Source organism: Chaetodon auriga, chromosome 5, assembly GCF_051107435.1.
Source record: "Chaetodon auriga isolate fChaAug3 chromosome 5, fChaAug3.hap1, whole genome shotgun sequence".
Classification (NCBI taxonomy): Eukaryota; Metazoa; Chordata; class Actinopteri; order Chaetodontiformes; family Chaetodontidae; genus Chaetodon; species Chaetodon auriga.
This window is the reverse complement of record NC_135078.1, coordinates 19,521,978-19,537,756: the sequence shown is the minus strand read 5'-3', so window position 1 is coordinate 19,537,756 and position 15,779 is coordinate 19,521,978. Positions and strand designations below refer to the sequence as shown.

The following is a 15,779-nucleotide window of genomic DNA, read 5'->3' as shown; positions in this document are numbered from 1 at the left end:
CTCAGTAGTGCCGCTCTCTCCCCCTCCCCCTCTTTTTTTCTCCTCCCTTGCTGTGCAGAAAATGCTGCACAGACGCACAAATATACACAACGCAAAAGCAGTCAGACAGAGTAAATGATATTGGCATGCGTCTTTGCCAACTCTCATGCATATTCAGGAAAGCTGGAGACTTCTGTTTGTGCCTCTTGGCCGCTGGAGTGCAGCTGGACGAGGTGTTGATCGATAGCTAAAGCCTCATTAACATAGAGCCTATCATACAGACGCTCACTGTACTGCCAAGAAAAAGGCATGTTGATGCCACATCGACACACTCTGGCAGCAGTGACATTTACTGAGCGATCAGCGGGACCTTGAACAACAACACGCTGTCATACTGTCTGAGGAAAAAGAATCACAGTGACATGACGTACACGTGTACGCAGTGTAAATGGCTTCGCACACAAATACCAGAGGTGTAGACTCACACGACTGAGTGGTCTCATGTCTTCAGTACGAAAGGACAACTCAGTTTTGACTTTAATACCAAGTGACTAAGAAAGTAACTAAGCACATTCACTCAAGTACTGTATAATTTTGCAGTATTTGTACTTTAACTGAATATTTCTATGTGCTGTTTCTAATATTTTCCATTTGCTGCGCTACATTTATTTTACAGCTCTAGTTTACAAAATGTAGTCCAAATATATAACATATACTGTGGTGGTTTGGAAATTCTGCTGTGTTCCTGTGTGCTGTGGAGAGGTGTGGGGCTTGGTTCCTGTGTGTTTCCTGTGGTTCTCCAGGTGGCTTTGGGGCTCCAACACAGCTGGGACTCGTGGTAATCAAGCACAGCATAAAGGCTGGACTGCAGAGGACTCGTTGCCAGATTGTTTCTGCTGCCTAGTGGTAGAGTTGGTTGTTTACTAGAGCTACCTGCGAGTAGAAGTCTATATTTAGTCTTTGTTTCTCTCGTGTCGATAACCACTACTTGATCTCTTGTGGCTTTTTCTTTATGCTCAGTGAGTTCTCCACCCGCCTCGAGCCTCTAGTCCACAACCATCACCACCTAGTTTCATATGTGCCTCCACCACCACGTGCCCTCAACGCTGTACTCACACCACCTGAGCTCTGAGCGCTCCAGCGTATCCCTGAGCTGCTCTCACCTCAGTGCCTCATCCGCCATTCCCAGGACTTCCCAGCTACGAGCTTCCTGCATTCCTGAAGTCTCCCTTCATAATCCATTCAATAGATTCCTATTTTACCCTTGTCCCCTGTCTGCTACTGGGTCCAAATCCTGCCTCAATATCACAATATATTATAGTAAGCTGCCCAGAGCCACAGTATCTAATAAAGCTAATATTACCCTCACTTTTACCAGCTACAACATTAAAACATTGTAACCATAAATAATTACAATAACACAATATTACTCTGAAATGAAGGCACTTTACCTACTTGTACATTTTGATGGTACTAATTTTTGAGCTTTTACTCACATAAAGAGTGTTTTTACATTGTGGTAATACCTCTCAAGTAAAAGATCTGAGTACTTCTCCCACCGCTGCATTTGGACGTAAAACACTGATGTAAGAAGACTTCATCTGTAATTTATCTCCTCCTCTGATTTACATGACAAACTTCTACAGCTGCAAATTGCATCAGCTGTGGCTAATCAGCGTCAATGTCGTCAGTTGCTGCTTCATGTCAGTTTTAGCTATTGGAAACTCTCCTAACATACGAATGTTGTAAGATCCTAATTATCTGAATAAGATGTTCCCAGCGAATGTGTCGGATAAATTTAATCAACATGTCACAACTGCTGCTGCTAATCTCATTTTCAGGTTGGTTGTGACAAAAAAAAAAAAAAAAAAAAAAAAATACGCTGCCACTCAAAAGTGCAGTTTTTCTGCCTTCTCAGCAACAAAAACTCTCACGCAAATCTTTTAGTCACTTTTAACTTTGGTTATTTATGCTCTGAGGAGAAAATAAGGGATTCAAAACCAGATTCAAATTTGATGAAGTGCTGTCAAACTCCAAGGCAGACCGGATCATTTGGCTCTGAAATATTCCAAATGCATTTCAAGGGAATACAATTTAAAAAAACATCTGTTATTCCTGTTAATTTAACCACACTCAGGACTTCATGGCCAAGGCCAAATCAACTTTTTTCCCCCTCTGACAAATACAACTCAATTACTTTCACACGGCATAAGCCTCACCCCAGTATTTTATTCAGTATTGTGCGCAACACATGAAGGAAATCGCAGAGTGTGTTTTGTCTCTTTATACCACCGTTACAGCGAACAGAAAAGTCGCTGAAGGCCTCATGTGCATATCCAGCACAAGGCACTGGCTGCCTGCTTTTGTTCGATGGAATGTTTGTTATGATAAAACCGCTGGCATCCATGTAAACACTGGCAGAACACGTTTGTTTTTCTCAGAAAATTGAATTACCGGGATGCTTTCTTGGTGTGGTGGATCGCTGACTTCATTGGTGTTTAGAGGAAACAGTGGCACCGACGACATTAACTGTGCTGCCAAGAGGATATCAGGATACACTTGGGCAACAGCCATATAAAATACTTTCCAACAATTAAATACCAGCTCTGCTTTTTGTGGCAAATCACGTTTATGTAGCGATTACATGACAGTCAAAGTATTCTTTCTAGTCGAATCTACGCTACAGCCATCTGAAAAGACCATTAAAGGGAAATGATTTCCATTAATAAACCACAGCTGCCGCCAGAATACCTCACGTCCCAGACTTTGGTGTCTTTAATGTCCAAAATATGTAGATAAATATGTAGATTCATGTGCTGACTAAGCTTCATGATGCCCTGGTTTCCTTGTATGAAAGTCCATTTATGCTGTCTGCTGTGCATGGGGGGGGGGGGGGTCGTCAATTAATTGAGGTCACACTGAACATTTCGAAGTGCTTCCTTTTTGAAGTGGAGAATAATCCGATTTAAAAAGCCTTTGTATTTGAAAATGGAAAACAAATTCAAATTCAGCCGCTCTGTGATCATTTCATCTGTGCCCTGCACACACTGTACACACACATAATGTCCAGTTCACTCCCACTTCCAGCCATCCCATTTCTCACTGTTCGGACCGTTTGTAAAGGTCAGGCTGGCCGATACAAGGCTGGAAATGATATAGATAAAGATGAGAGAGACGCCAACTGGTGGTCACTTTGTTCACGGTCTCTGACTCTGACTACAGACACTTCCCCGTTTCAAAACAGACCGTTGAAGCTGAGGATTGTTGCGTCTGTCTGCTTTCACATGTGGGTGCTTCCCATCCTTTTAACGGTAATAGAAAACATAATCACGGGGAGCAGTTTGGTTGATGATTAAAGATAACTGTTTCAAATAGGTTCAACTTCATTCAGAAACCATTTTCTACTGTTTTTGCGGTTTGATGACCTGAAGCAGAGACCAGGGATAGCGCAGTAAAAGGTGTGTTTGTCCACTCAGGTGTAAGAAGGCTTTCAGTCCGAGCGATTAGAGCACAGTGCTTGAAATGACACGTGTTTACAGCAAAGCCTATTTAGCCTTAAACACACTGTCTAAACCATTTCTATGGTGCCTATTAAATATATTTTCCAAGTTTTTGCACAATTGTAACAATTCAAAGAACCACCGATGGTAAAGAAAAAAAATATTTAAGAGAGTTTTGCTGCAACAAAAAGTGCCTTTGAGACAGTTTGTGGTAAACAAATCTTTAGCAGCAACAAATGCAGCGAGGTTTTAATATATGTTTTTTGACTTAAGTGATGAAATCAAAACCTGAATTTAATTTAATGTCCAGCTCAAGACAAGTACACTACACAGCAGACATCATTGTGAAAAAGCACTAAAAAACAATGACTTATGAAGTAAAATGTGTACAAAAAGACAAGCTGCAGTCAAGCAAGTGCACAGACAAGGTCTTCAGGCAACGTTTCATTTTGGAAAAGAGCAGTTTCCATTTTCAGAGCACTTCAAACAATCGCTGCCCTCAGGATCTGCCATAGGCATTTAGTCTTTTCTTCCTCCAGCGCTCTGTGCTAACTGTTGAGAGCAAACAAACTGCTCGCTGAAATCGTGATCTAGAGGAATAATAAACAGCACCGGAGTCAGGGCCTGGTTTTCTATCCATCCATTCGTGTTCGATACCCGGGGGTCACGTGGAACTCGCGCCTATTCCAGCATGGAGTGAGCCAGAGGCAAAGCACAGGGTTCACAGGGTGTAGCTCTCCTTATTCATTGGATTTTTATTTATGTATTTATTTAAAAATGAGAATATGAAAGAAGTATTGATCACTACAGAGACTATTGATTCTATTTCTGTAGCTTCAGCCATCAGTTCTATCAGTTATGATATAGTAATCTTTAAATTAGCTCTAGTTTCCTTTAAGGACACGTGTGGTTCAATGCAGAACATCAAGTCTAAGAAACTTCTTTACATTATTCTTCTTCTTTAATATAATTATTATTGTGTTTGGGTGCAGTTCACTTGATCCTCCCACCTTATATTTGTTGTGAAATGTCAAATTTAAAGTTGGTCAGGACTAACAGTCAGATGAAACTGTCTTTCTTTTTATTAAATCTGCCATTGTGGTGCATGAAATTGTGCAGCAGTTGGAGTATCTGTAGTTTCAATGCAACGCTTCAGTGACTCACAGTGCTTAACGCACCCTTCTTATTTTTTATAGGTAAAAAAAAGACATGAGGCCCCCCGCACGCACACACACATACACACACACACACACACACACACACACACACTCTGGAATACGTTCAAGATGTTGATCAAAACTCAGGCTGGGTGGAGTTTTGGAATATCAATAATCATAAGATGGATTGCTGTTAAATTTTGGACTTTGATCATTCCCCAGAAGATTAATCCTACTGACATTGGTGATCCTGTGACGTATCCTATAGCGCCACCAACAGGCCAAATGTTTCACTTATTTAGAGTCAACATCGAATTGATGGATGACATGAAATGTTGAGACATTCATGGTCCCCAGATGATGTATCCTGTTGACTCTGGTGTTCGCCTGACTTTTCCTCTGACCACCATGACACTGACATCCGTCTTTTGAAAAATATATATATGTTGACATAAATTGCCATGAAACTTGGCACATTCATGGTTCCCAGAAGATTATTTTTAACACTGTTTTCACTGACTTTTCATTTCCAAATACCTTCAAAGCTAATGACATTTATACTCCTCAGCGCTAAACTTTGTGTTTGTTGCTAATATGCAAGTGTTAGCGTGCTAACACATTAAACTAAGACGTTAAACATACACCTGCTCAGCAGCAACATGCTGATTTTATCACTGTGAGCATGTTAGCATGCTAATTTTAACATTTAGCTCAAAGCACCACTGTGCTCAGCTGCTAGCACTGGCACTGACTCACTTCAGTGAGTGCTCTCAAAGCATTGAGGCTCGATACTCGGCCCGAGTCTAAATGCAGAATCATAGATAACTTTTTTCAGCCTCTTCGCTTTGTGGCTCAGCTCATTCAGTTTTTGCTTCCTTTGCAAAAGTTTAGTGGGTGAACGGCATTTGTCAAAAACCTCAAGAGCTGGAGGCCAACGCTGCTTTTTTCTGCAGGGAGAGGAAGAAGAAGGAGAGGAGGAGGAGGAGGAGGTGGTGGTGGTGGTGGTGGTGGGTACGCTGAGCATGCTCAGTAGTGCCTCGGGCCTAGAATAGAGCTCTGCTGACCTTGAAGGTGTCATATTGATCGATCAACAGAGAGGAACTGTGTGTGCGTGTGAGAGAGACAGAGAGGGAGAGAGATGGAGGTGAGTAACTCCACCAAACAAGGAGAAAACTGAAACCTGCACTAATGATGAATCATTGATAAGTGGACAGGAGAGGATTTTCTCCTTCCATCTCTCTTTCCCTCAGTTTTTCTTTCCCTCTTTGACTTGCTCTCTTTCAGCTTTGCTTTCTAGCTGCGGGGTCTTCTCTCTCCATCTTTTCCTCCTCTGTGCTTTCTTTCAATCTCAGTCTCTCGCTTCTTGGCCGCCTTTCTCTCTTTTTCTCTCAATCTCGCTTCTTGTCAAATGTCAATTTTAGCATTCGCTCTCCCTTCCTCTCCGTGTGTCTCTCGCCTTCTCCACTTCACATTTACTGTTTCGCTTTCAACCACTCCTTTTCTTCCTGTCTTGACATTTCCGTCTTCCTCCTGCATCAGAACTCAGGTGCGTGTTGATGCTTCCCTCCCTACAGGTGCTTCGAGGGCATGAACTACAGACACATGCTGCTACGTCCTTCCCTCTCTGCCTGCACTGTCTGATCTGTCTCCTCTTCGAGGACTCTGCCTACAGTTTGGTCGTTATGTGTCATTTTGTGGAAACTATTGGGCTTCCACCATTCCCATTTCAAGCCAGCCTGCTATCGCTCTTTCTGTTTCCAAGGGTCCAAATCTCAAGGTTTTCATTTTACATTTTCTTACAAAATACATCTTAATTTCCATATGACTTCCTGAACCTGCAGCATCTATATTCATTTTTCTAAGTGCTTCAGTTTCAATAACAGCAGCTGGCTCTTGAACTTCACAACATTACCGTTTTTTGTGAGCCAATTTGTGGTAAAGGAGACACATCCAGGACACAAGTCTAAATTTTGTTAGGTGAAATACAGCCTTAGTGTGGTATTTTGGACCCAGACGCAGACGGTGCAGCTGCTTCCTCCTGTTTTAGACCTCGCAAATAGTCTCACCAAACCTGATTTGCTTTCTCCCGGACAATGGAAGGCCGTATTGATCAGACCGGTTTAGCCTAATTTGTGAGCAAGTTGAATCTCAAACGATACTGACAGCCCACCCACTAACAGTGGAAAACAGATTTCTGTTTTGTCTCTCAGATTTAAATCCAAATGCTGTAGCACCTTTTAACTTTTAAGCAGTTACTAAATGGTGTGTTTTCTGGTCTTATTGGCTGTGCTGTGCACACCGATTCAAGTGACTTTTCGATCCGGTAACAACACTTCACTGTTCTTTTAATTTAAAAGTACCCATTACAAGTTATTTACAGCGATATCTTAAGACTGTCCAGAGTAACTGGGACATTTAGTAGTTTTTGGAAAACGAAGTTGTTGTAAGTGTTTTAATGCTGTGGGCACCACAGATGAAATTCCATTCATTTTATAAGGGTGATGGAAGAAGTCAATTTAATGCTACTGCTCCTTTACGCCTTCTTTAACACCTCTTGAAAATGATGGTGTTAAAGTTGAAGCTGCTATAATGAATATTTTTACATTATTGATTAAATGGCTGCAGTTTGCCCTCAGAAATTAACCATCTTTTGACTCGTCTTTACGGCCCAGAACTTTACTGTTTTGGTTCACTCTCACTACTCTCATCAGCATCATTTCCAGCTGCAGCGGCTCTTATATCTAAACTATAGCGACTAGCTGGTGAACATAGTGATGTGTTTAAAGATATTTTCCTCAGGAGTTGGTGGAGCTGAGTTAAAAGGAAGCTTTGTATTGGACTCACATTGATCAGGTGGCCATATATATGATTCAAAACAAAGGCTAATGTTGTTGCGTGTCTCCTGGATTAATAAACAAGCATCTGTTTGCTAACATGATCGGTATGGTTTCATAAGATGATAACATGTCAGCATTGTGTTTACAGCTTGTACCGCTTCTCCAAATGTCAAATCATGAGTAAAGACAGACCAGGCAGTCCAGTATTTCAGCTATGCTAAATCTACATTCAGTCTCTCAACACTGGCACTGTCAACATGGCTAATCTTACATTTACATTTAGATGCGCCTGTCTGCTCACACAATAACACAGTATAAAATACAATATATATAGTAGCTATCCTGTCTGTGTGTCGAGAAACAGCCAGGGGATCGTGAGAAGTAACCTGCACCAAATGTTGTCCATGTTTATTGATGAGAGAGGAGCAGAATAGTGCAGTCAATATAAATAATGTAAACCAGCTACAGTTTTTCACTCTCCTCGCAGAAGGAGAGCGACAGCGATTCATCCAGTCAGTGAGGCGAGCTGAACTTCTCTCATGCACACCTGTTCAATATGGTGCAAGGCCTGACACGCTCTCTTCACACTTTCTGATCACAAGTTCATCATCATCGCTGACTGTGTTCGTGCGGGGGGGGGGGGGGGGTGTATGTGCGTCTGCAAGCACATGTTTGTGATTTGGAAAACCATGCTGCCATGACAAAGTGCTGTTTGCTTCCGATTAGCGCTGGTAGCGTGCTGCCATCTGCGGTTATATTTCTGTTGTTGAGATGAACTTTGCTCATCGGTCCATTATAGGAAATATGCAGAGGTTTGTAACAAACAGCAGTTATGTGGGCACAACTGTTGCTGTTGATTACTCACGGTTCTCCAACTCTGCTGTTCAGACTGACAGCGCTATCTCTCAATCTCTCTCTCACCCCAGTGTCAACATGCTGCAGGGCACATACATCTGGATGCATGTGGAGCATTAGGACGGGGCTGTTTGGGAAGAGGAAGTCGACGGTGGAAAGAGAGAAGGAAGAAGACTCAAGGGAAGCAATCGGTAGGGCAAAACCGTAACATGACCCACCTAACGTCCTACACACGAATGGAAGTGCATACGCATGCAAAAATGCTGAAGTATTTAAAAAAAAAAAACACGTACACACAAATACAGACACGTAGGGGATGATCGTTTTTTCAGAGCAACCTCATTCAACTCTCCTGGAGGAAGAAGAAACCACACACGAGACCATAAATACAAAGACACACACAAGCACAATGTATATACTAGCTGCTCCATCTGTCTTGCACCCCTCCTCTCTGGGGGCCCATAAATCAATCACTGCCAAAATACCACAATTCAACTGTGCAACCGAGGGTGACACACACATGTACAGGCACACACACCGGGTAGCACACATTTATTAAGCCTCTACATTTGCATTCACTTTTGGGTTTCGTAATTTGAATGTCAAATGTGGAGCTTCACCGCTGCATCAAATGTGAATGCTTCAAGCTACGCCAAAAAGTTACTTATTCCTAAAACAACTGTGTCTTTAAAGAGCACCAAATTACTTCTTGAGAATGTTGAATTCTTCTGTTGCTGATCATAAACACAAATGTTTTTTCTAACTGAGCTAAGCTAAAGTCAACTCAGCATAAGACACAGGAAACTGTTCCTGCACTAAGCTTATGTATTTTGGGATTTCCATACAGCTATGTCTACTCAAGTTGAAACACTTTTACAGCAAAAAAAAAAAAATGAGCCAGTGGAAATGAAAGATGAATGTCTGTCTTACAGTTCTTTAGCTGCACATTGAACATGTCTAAATTTGAAAAACAGCAGAACCAGCGTGATGAATGTAGAAAAGGAAGGACTGGAGGAAGAGTTGTTATCGTTAGTTCACAAAGAATGAGAGAGTATCTGCCAAAATGAGCAAAACAGGCACAAATCAGTCCTAGTAAGTCAGTATGACAAACACTACAAGAGGAAATATATTAGTTACACTTGTACTGTTACAGAAGTCACACATTGTTCTTAAAATGCAGTTTGAAAACTGTTTTTCTGGAGAAGAAACATGTGTGCATGGTGGGGGGGCTTCAACAACGGCTACCACAGGGGTTTACCATCAACAAGACGACGGGAGTTCAGTTTAGTCAACATGCGTGTTATTCACCAGCAGCACTGAGCTCCGGTGAGCCTCCTTCAACCAGCAGCTGGTTCCACCTGAACAGGATGGATTCATGGATACGTGACCATCTGCTCATAGATCGAGATGGTGTGCAACCAAGAACAAGAGTCTTCATTCATGTAGCTGTCCCACCTATCCCACAGACTTCAGCCCCAGATTTCACTTTTTGAGCTGAAATAACCACTGCAAGGAAAATATCAGATATATCTCCCATAATGTGTTCTGTACAAGTACAACCAAGTATTAACAAGTGAGGCTAAAGCTGGATTTATACTTCTGCGGCTACTGCGTGGGTTCCAAGGTTACACCATAGGTTATGGCGGAGCTGACATGCACCTCCTAAAAAATTTAACTACACATACTGCAAGAACTCTAATTGGGAGCTTGTGTTTTCCAGCTCGTGCAGAGTGAAGACAACATTAAGAAAGTTAAAGGAAGACTTGTTCTGTTCAGTGGCAGGCATCTAACAGAGACATTAGACTGCAAACCTTCTCCGTGCTCTGTATGAACGGTTACTGTGGAAAATAAACCATTTAATAAGGACTGATTGTACAGAACACATGCTTGTAGCGTGGGTGGAGGTGACATCAGCAGGTGACTGGGCCATAGGTGACTTCAGCAAGAAGCCATCACATCGACTAAATCCGGCTTAGGCCAAGGTCATAATGTAGTTACAATGTAGACAAGTTAATGTAGACAAGTTTACTTGTCCCCCGTGAGCCTCTGTATTAAAAGACATCTCATTTTGGATTTGAGGTTCTGCTTATTTTTTTAATTTGGTGTTTTGGAAATGTGTTGATGTATCCATGAAGCCATCCATGTTACACTTTACCAGCCCAAAGCCTTGATCTGGACATCCACAAACAACAAATTTCCATCATTTAAAAACATTTCTTATGTATTGTTTCATCCTCCCCCTCGGGATGGAGGCCGCCAAAGCACATAAAAGTCAAAACATCTTACCTTTGATGCCAAATTTAGAGTTTCCTCCAAACTTGAGAATGACCAACATTAGAAGGAAACCAGTAAAGGCGACAGCAGCGATGCCCACCACCACATACACCTGCACAAAATAGAGTAATAAACCTCCTGTAGCGAAGGTATAAGCACAGGCAAGCACATAAGCACAGACACACAATACACACCACGCCAGGAGGTATAGACCACAGGCAGATCGTCTAAAGTACTGCAGTGTGTTGGGTTCATTCAATTACTTTTAACGCTAAAATAAATCCAGCTCAGTTGATTCTACACAGGCAGCACAAATAAATAGAAAAAAAAAAAAACAGGCACAGTCAACAACTGACAGAGGCAATCAGCAAAGAAATAGAGACAACAGTAATACGTGACTTACAGCGACTCTGTCTTCAGGTGGGTCTACAGGGGGGCCCTCTGTCGATGGAGGAGGGAGACAGGAATAAATAGAGAAGACGAGCAGGATTTGTGGCCCAGTGAAGGACAGTGCTCGATATGATACTGACACACATCAAATATAATACTAGGACTAACGAGCTCTACACTGTTACACAAGAACAATGCTCTTTCTTTATTTCCATGTCTCCTACGTGGATCATAAACTATTGAGGAAACAGACTTTATGTCAGGGACATGTTAGCTTTAGCCGCAGTGTTTTAGCATGGTATCATGTTATCATGTTTGTAGCCATCAGCTGCATATTTAAGAGCCTTTTAACAGGGTTATCATCAGCTGGAAGCATTAAAAAGTCAGCTGGACACAGCGTTTTTCGACCAGCTCAAAGAGCAGACATTAGATTAATTAGCTTGCAGCTAATCAGTGAGTAAATCTGCCAGGGATTGTTGGCAAAATCAATGGTCGACAGCTAGAAATACCTCTTTCTGAACTAAGTAACCCATTTAAAAACAAAATACTACGAATTTCAGGCGGCAAATCTGCCATCATTATCATTGCAAACTGCATATGTGTCATGTGAAAACGGAACGCTGGACAGGCATGGCAATGATATAACTAAGGGGACGGGGGGCTTTGCGATGGGCTAATCAATTTAACTGCGAAGTTTGTGACTGGGTGTCAGCAAATAAGAGGCATGGCAGTACCTGTGGTTGGATCTGCAGGAGGACGGAGGTGTTGGAGAAAGAGACAACAAAGACAAATTAAGTTTCAAACATATCAACGCAATTCAAATGTAAATTCTTTGACATGCAGTCCACAAATAATGTCAGTCATGCCTGTTCTCTGAGCTTGCTTGACAAACATGTATTTTACACAAAACACACAAAACACAAACCAACAAACAACAGATATTTGACATGCACAACACCGGGGGGGGGGAATAATAATAACAACAACAGTGTGGAAAAAGGTATTCCAACAACCCTAATCCCTGGCTGCAAGGATATGTAGGAATGTAACACACCCTCAGCAACTTGAGAGAAAAAAGAGAAAGAGAAAGATTTCTAAAATGTAATTTGTGTTAATTGATGAGGAGAGGATGAAAAAGATGAGCTGTTAAACAGAAAAAACACTGATCTAAAAACACTGACACTGTGGACATACTATGAATCTAAACCAGATGTGATGGATTTAACACTTTTATGCTTGATTAAAAACAATTCACAGTCATGAGTATCTGTTTCACTCACCATAATAATAAGGCTCCTTCTCAGTTCCTGCACATTTAGGACAACAACAGAAAGACCCCACTTGATTACACGTTCCCTTTGATCAAATATTTCATGGACAGATTATTTCTCGTGAGGGCTTCGAGACAAAAAAAAGAAAAGCAATGGACTGTAATGCGTGCAGGTGGCATCAGTGTAACATTATGGCAAAGCGGCGAGGTTGATCGATTAATCAATCCGGTCTATAAAATGTAAGAAAATGGTGCAGTGTTGCTCCTCACCTTCCCAGGGCTTGCGCATGAAGTGAGCCTCCACGTCCTTTTGGTCCGTCCCAAATTTGTTTTCAGCCAAGAGCGTGTAGCGGCCGTTGTTGAGGTGTGTGGGGCTGTCCAGCTGCAGGCAGCCGTGGTACTCTCTCTCTGTGATGTCATGGATCATGGTCATGATGTAGATTCCCTCCATCACCGCTTTACCATCCAGAAACCACTGCAGGTGCGGCTCTGGGTTTCCTGGAAAGGTTGTTAAGACAATAGGAGTGACTCTGTGATTGTCATCCATTTCATATAAGTCTCACTCGAGGACTTTATGTGGATCGTACCTGATACACTGAAGGGGATGCACCAGTGATGGTCTGGGATTGCATCGCTCAGTTTAGTGATTTTGGGAGGAACTGGGTGTTGTAGAGAGAATAGAGAGTTTAGGAGAGATACACACACAAAAGACAGAATGCAAGATAAGGCAAAAGAGCAATTCAGAGGTAAAACTGGTGAGGCATGCAATAACAAATGATGAGAGCTTCTCCGGCTTTAGCTCTCTGTTGTAAAGTCCATGCAACACTTTGACACAATAATCTACAATGAATTAGGGCTGCTGGCTCCAGGGCAAACATACAAAGTATATCCAGCAGCAGCGAGGACTCTTTCCCTCCGACAATGTTCTCAGCGATGCAGCTGATCTTGCTGTTGTGGTCCTGCGACGACAGGTTTGAGAGTCGCAGCACCGAAATCTGGCCCGATGTCTCGATCTGAGTGAAAACAGACATATATCAGCACAAATATCGCTTATTTCGTGATCGCACAGCTTTTCATCACAGGATTACCGTATGTGACCAAAGTTCTGTAATGGAGATGCTCCGTTAAACTGCCGTGACGAATAATCTCTCACAGTTTGAGAGCTGCAGGAATCAGACCGAGATAATGTACAAGTTGGATAATGTTCGGGATATGTGGCAAAGCGTGTGGCGCACTGGATTCAGCTTATCACAGCACTGAAATCACTCACATTCAGCATAAATCTGAATAAATTTGCGAAGTCAAGTCTGAATCATAGTAAAACACTGTTTAAGTAAGATTTACAACAATGATTCTAAACTGCATCCCAACCCTAAACTAAAATAATAGTAAAAAGTAGAAGTACACTTCAAAAGTTGTATCATGTCTTATAGGGATGAGGACGATTCTGATACAAATCATCATTTTAATGACTTTACAGGAGGTTTTTCTGTGTGTACTGACGGTATGCAGCTGAGCTCAGACACCAAATGTCAAAAGGATCCGTGAAGCATTTAGGAGTGCAAATGACTTTATTTTCAATAACAGTTTATCAATGAATGGATTTATTGTTTTGTTTTTCTGCAAATGCCAGAAAATAGTGCAGCATCCCTGTGTAATTTTACAGAGCACGAAGATATTCGAAACCCTAAAGATCAGTTTACTATCATGCATGACAAAGAAAAGCCCCAAATCCTCACATTTGAGAAACCGAAACCAGCAAATATTTGACAATTTTGATTGAAAAATGGTTGAAAATACCGATTAATCGACTAATTGTTTACCAAAGTGTTCATGCTTCATTTTTTTCAACAATTTTCCCAAGTAATATCCATAATAATCCAAACGTGTGTGTGTGTGTGTGTGTGTGTGTGTGTGTGTGTGTGTGTGTGTGTGTGTGTGTGTGTGTGTGTGTGAGTAAGTGACCTAACCTCATAGTTGGAGACCAGTGCCATCTTCCATATCAGCTCAGGTGACGGCACCCCTGAGGTCGTACAGGACAGGTCCACTCTCTCCCCCTCCATTAATGTCACTTTGGATGGGTTTAACGTGGCCATGGGAACCTCTACATACAACCAGGGAGCGGGAAGGAGGAGGAGAAGCAGAGGTGGTGAGAGGAGAGGGGTGAGGGGGGGACAGGAAGGAAGCAAACTTAGGATTCGTGGCCAACTCTTGTCTTTTCAGTTGAAACACAAGGCACGTACTAACAACCTCGACAATAAGAGTGGAAGAGCAGGCAAACACACACCCACTACCACCGAGTGAAAAGACAGACACACAAAGAAAGACCTCAAATTCAATCTCTCTCTTTCCCTCTCTCTCTCTCTCTCTCTCTCTCTCTCTCTCTCTCTCTCTCTCTCTCTCTCTCTCTTGCTCCCTCTCTTTCATTTAAGCACACTCACCCCAATCAAACAGTCAGACAAAGAGACAGAGTTCAAACACAGTGATGGTTACACTGATTACTAGTGCATGTCTTCAGCAGCCCAAGTACTAAATTGATTGGACACAGTCTGAAGCCTCTGTCAAAGCAAAGACACTGGTGACTCTGTGTGTGTGTGTGTGTGTGTGTGTGTGTGTGTGTGTGTGTGTGTACAGTGCTGACCAGGAGGTGACCTGAGTATGACCAATCAGACTCAATCAGAGTCTTGCCACCCTTGTCCCCCATCCAATAACATCCCTAGTGCCCTGGTGAAGAAAGAAGAAGAAGAAAAAGAAGAAGAAGAAGAAGAAGGAAGAGAAGAAGAGAACACAAATAAGGGAAGAAGACAAGAAGAGAAATAAGAGAGGACGACAAGAACATAAAGAAGTGAAGATGAAAACAAAGAGAAGAAAAAGACAAAGAAGTGGAGACGAGAACCAAAAGAGAAGAAGAGAAAAAAGAAGGCGAGAAGAAATGGGAACAAAAAAAGAAGAGAAGAAGATTAGAAGAGATTAGAGCAAAACAGAGCGAAGATGAGAAGAAAAGAACAAAATAAGAGAAGATGTGAACAAAAAGAAGAGAAAAGGAGAAGAGAAAGGAGAAGACAGAATAGAGGAGAACGAAAACAGAAGTCGAGAACAAAGGGAAGAAAGATGAGAACAAAGAGAGGAAAAAGGAAAAGTAACCGAGAACAGAGAGAAGAAAAGAAGAAGCGAAAGAAGACAGGAGAAGGAACGGGTGTCAACAGCTACTGCAGATAAAACTGGACAGATCTCTTATCGAACCCTCTCCCCTCCTCTCCTCTCCTCCCCTCCTCCCCTCCTCCCCTCCTCTTCCACCCCTTCTGTCCGTCGGCAGAATGCTTATCACCAGGGCAACCCACTTATCACTACGGCAACCCACTCAATCACCACAGGACGCACAAAAAAACCCAGTCATTTCACTGGTGGCAGGCCAGCAGCCATATCAGAACCACATATCTTAACAGGCTCTCAGTAAATCAGCTTTCTACTGCCACGACAGCCATCTGCAGGTCACATTACACACACACACACACAC

General features: G+C 42.2%; 1 protein-coding gene across 3 annotated transcripts in view; it reads right to left on the bottom strand.

Annotated features, from left to right (window-relative positions):
• ntrk2a (neurotrophic tyrosine kinase, receptor, type 2a) overlaps positions 1-15,779 on the bottom strand; it is an 80,467-nt gene that overhangs the window by 51,458 nt on the left and 13,230 nt on the right. For all 3 annotated transcript variants that reach the window (XM_076731392.1, XM_076731393.1, XM_076731394.1), the window contains exons 6-13: positions 14,233-14,366; positions 13,143-13,275; positions 12,850-12,921; positions 12,533-12,760; positions 12,273-12,299; positions 11,727-11,738; positions 11,006-11,043; positions 10,615-10,714 (exon numbers count right to left, since the gene is read on the bottom strand). In XM_076731392.1, the coding sequence (XP_076587507.1) occupies positions 10,615-10,714; positions 11,006-11,043; positions 11,727-11,738; positions 12,273-12,299; positions 12,533-12,760; positions 12,850-12,921; positions 13,143-13,275; positions 14,233-14,366 (744 nt within the window). The remainder of the gene's footprint in view (positions 1-10,614; positions 10,715-11,005; positions 11,044-11,726; positions 11,739-12,272; positions 12,300-12,532; positions 12,761-12,849; positions 12,922-13,142; positions 13,276-14,232; positions 14,367-15,779) is intronic.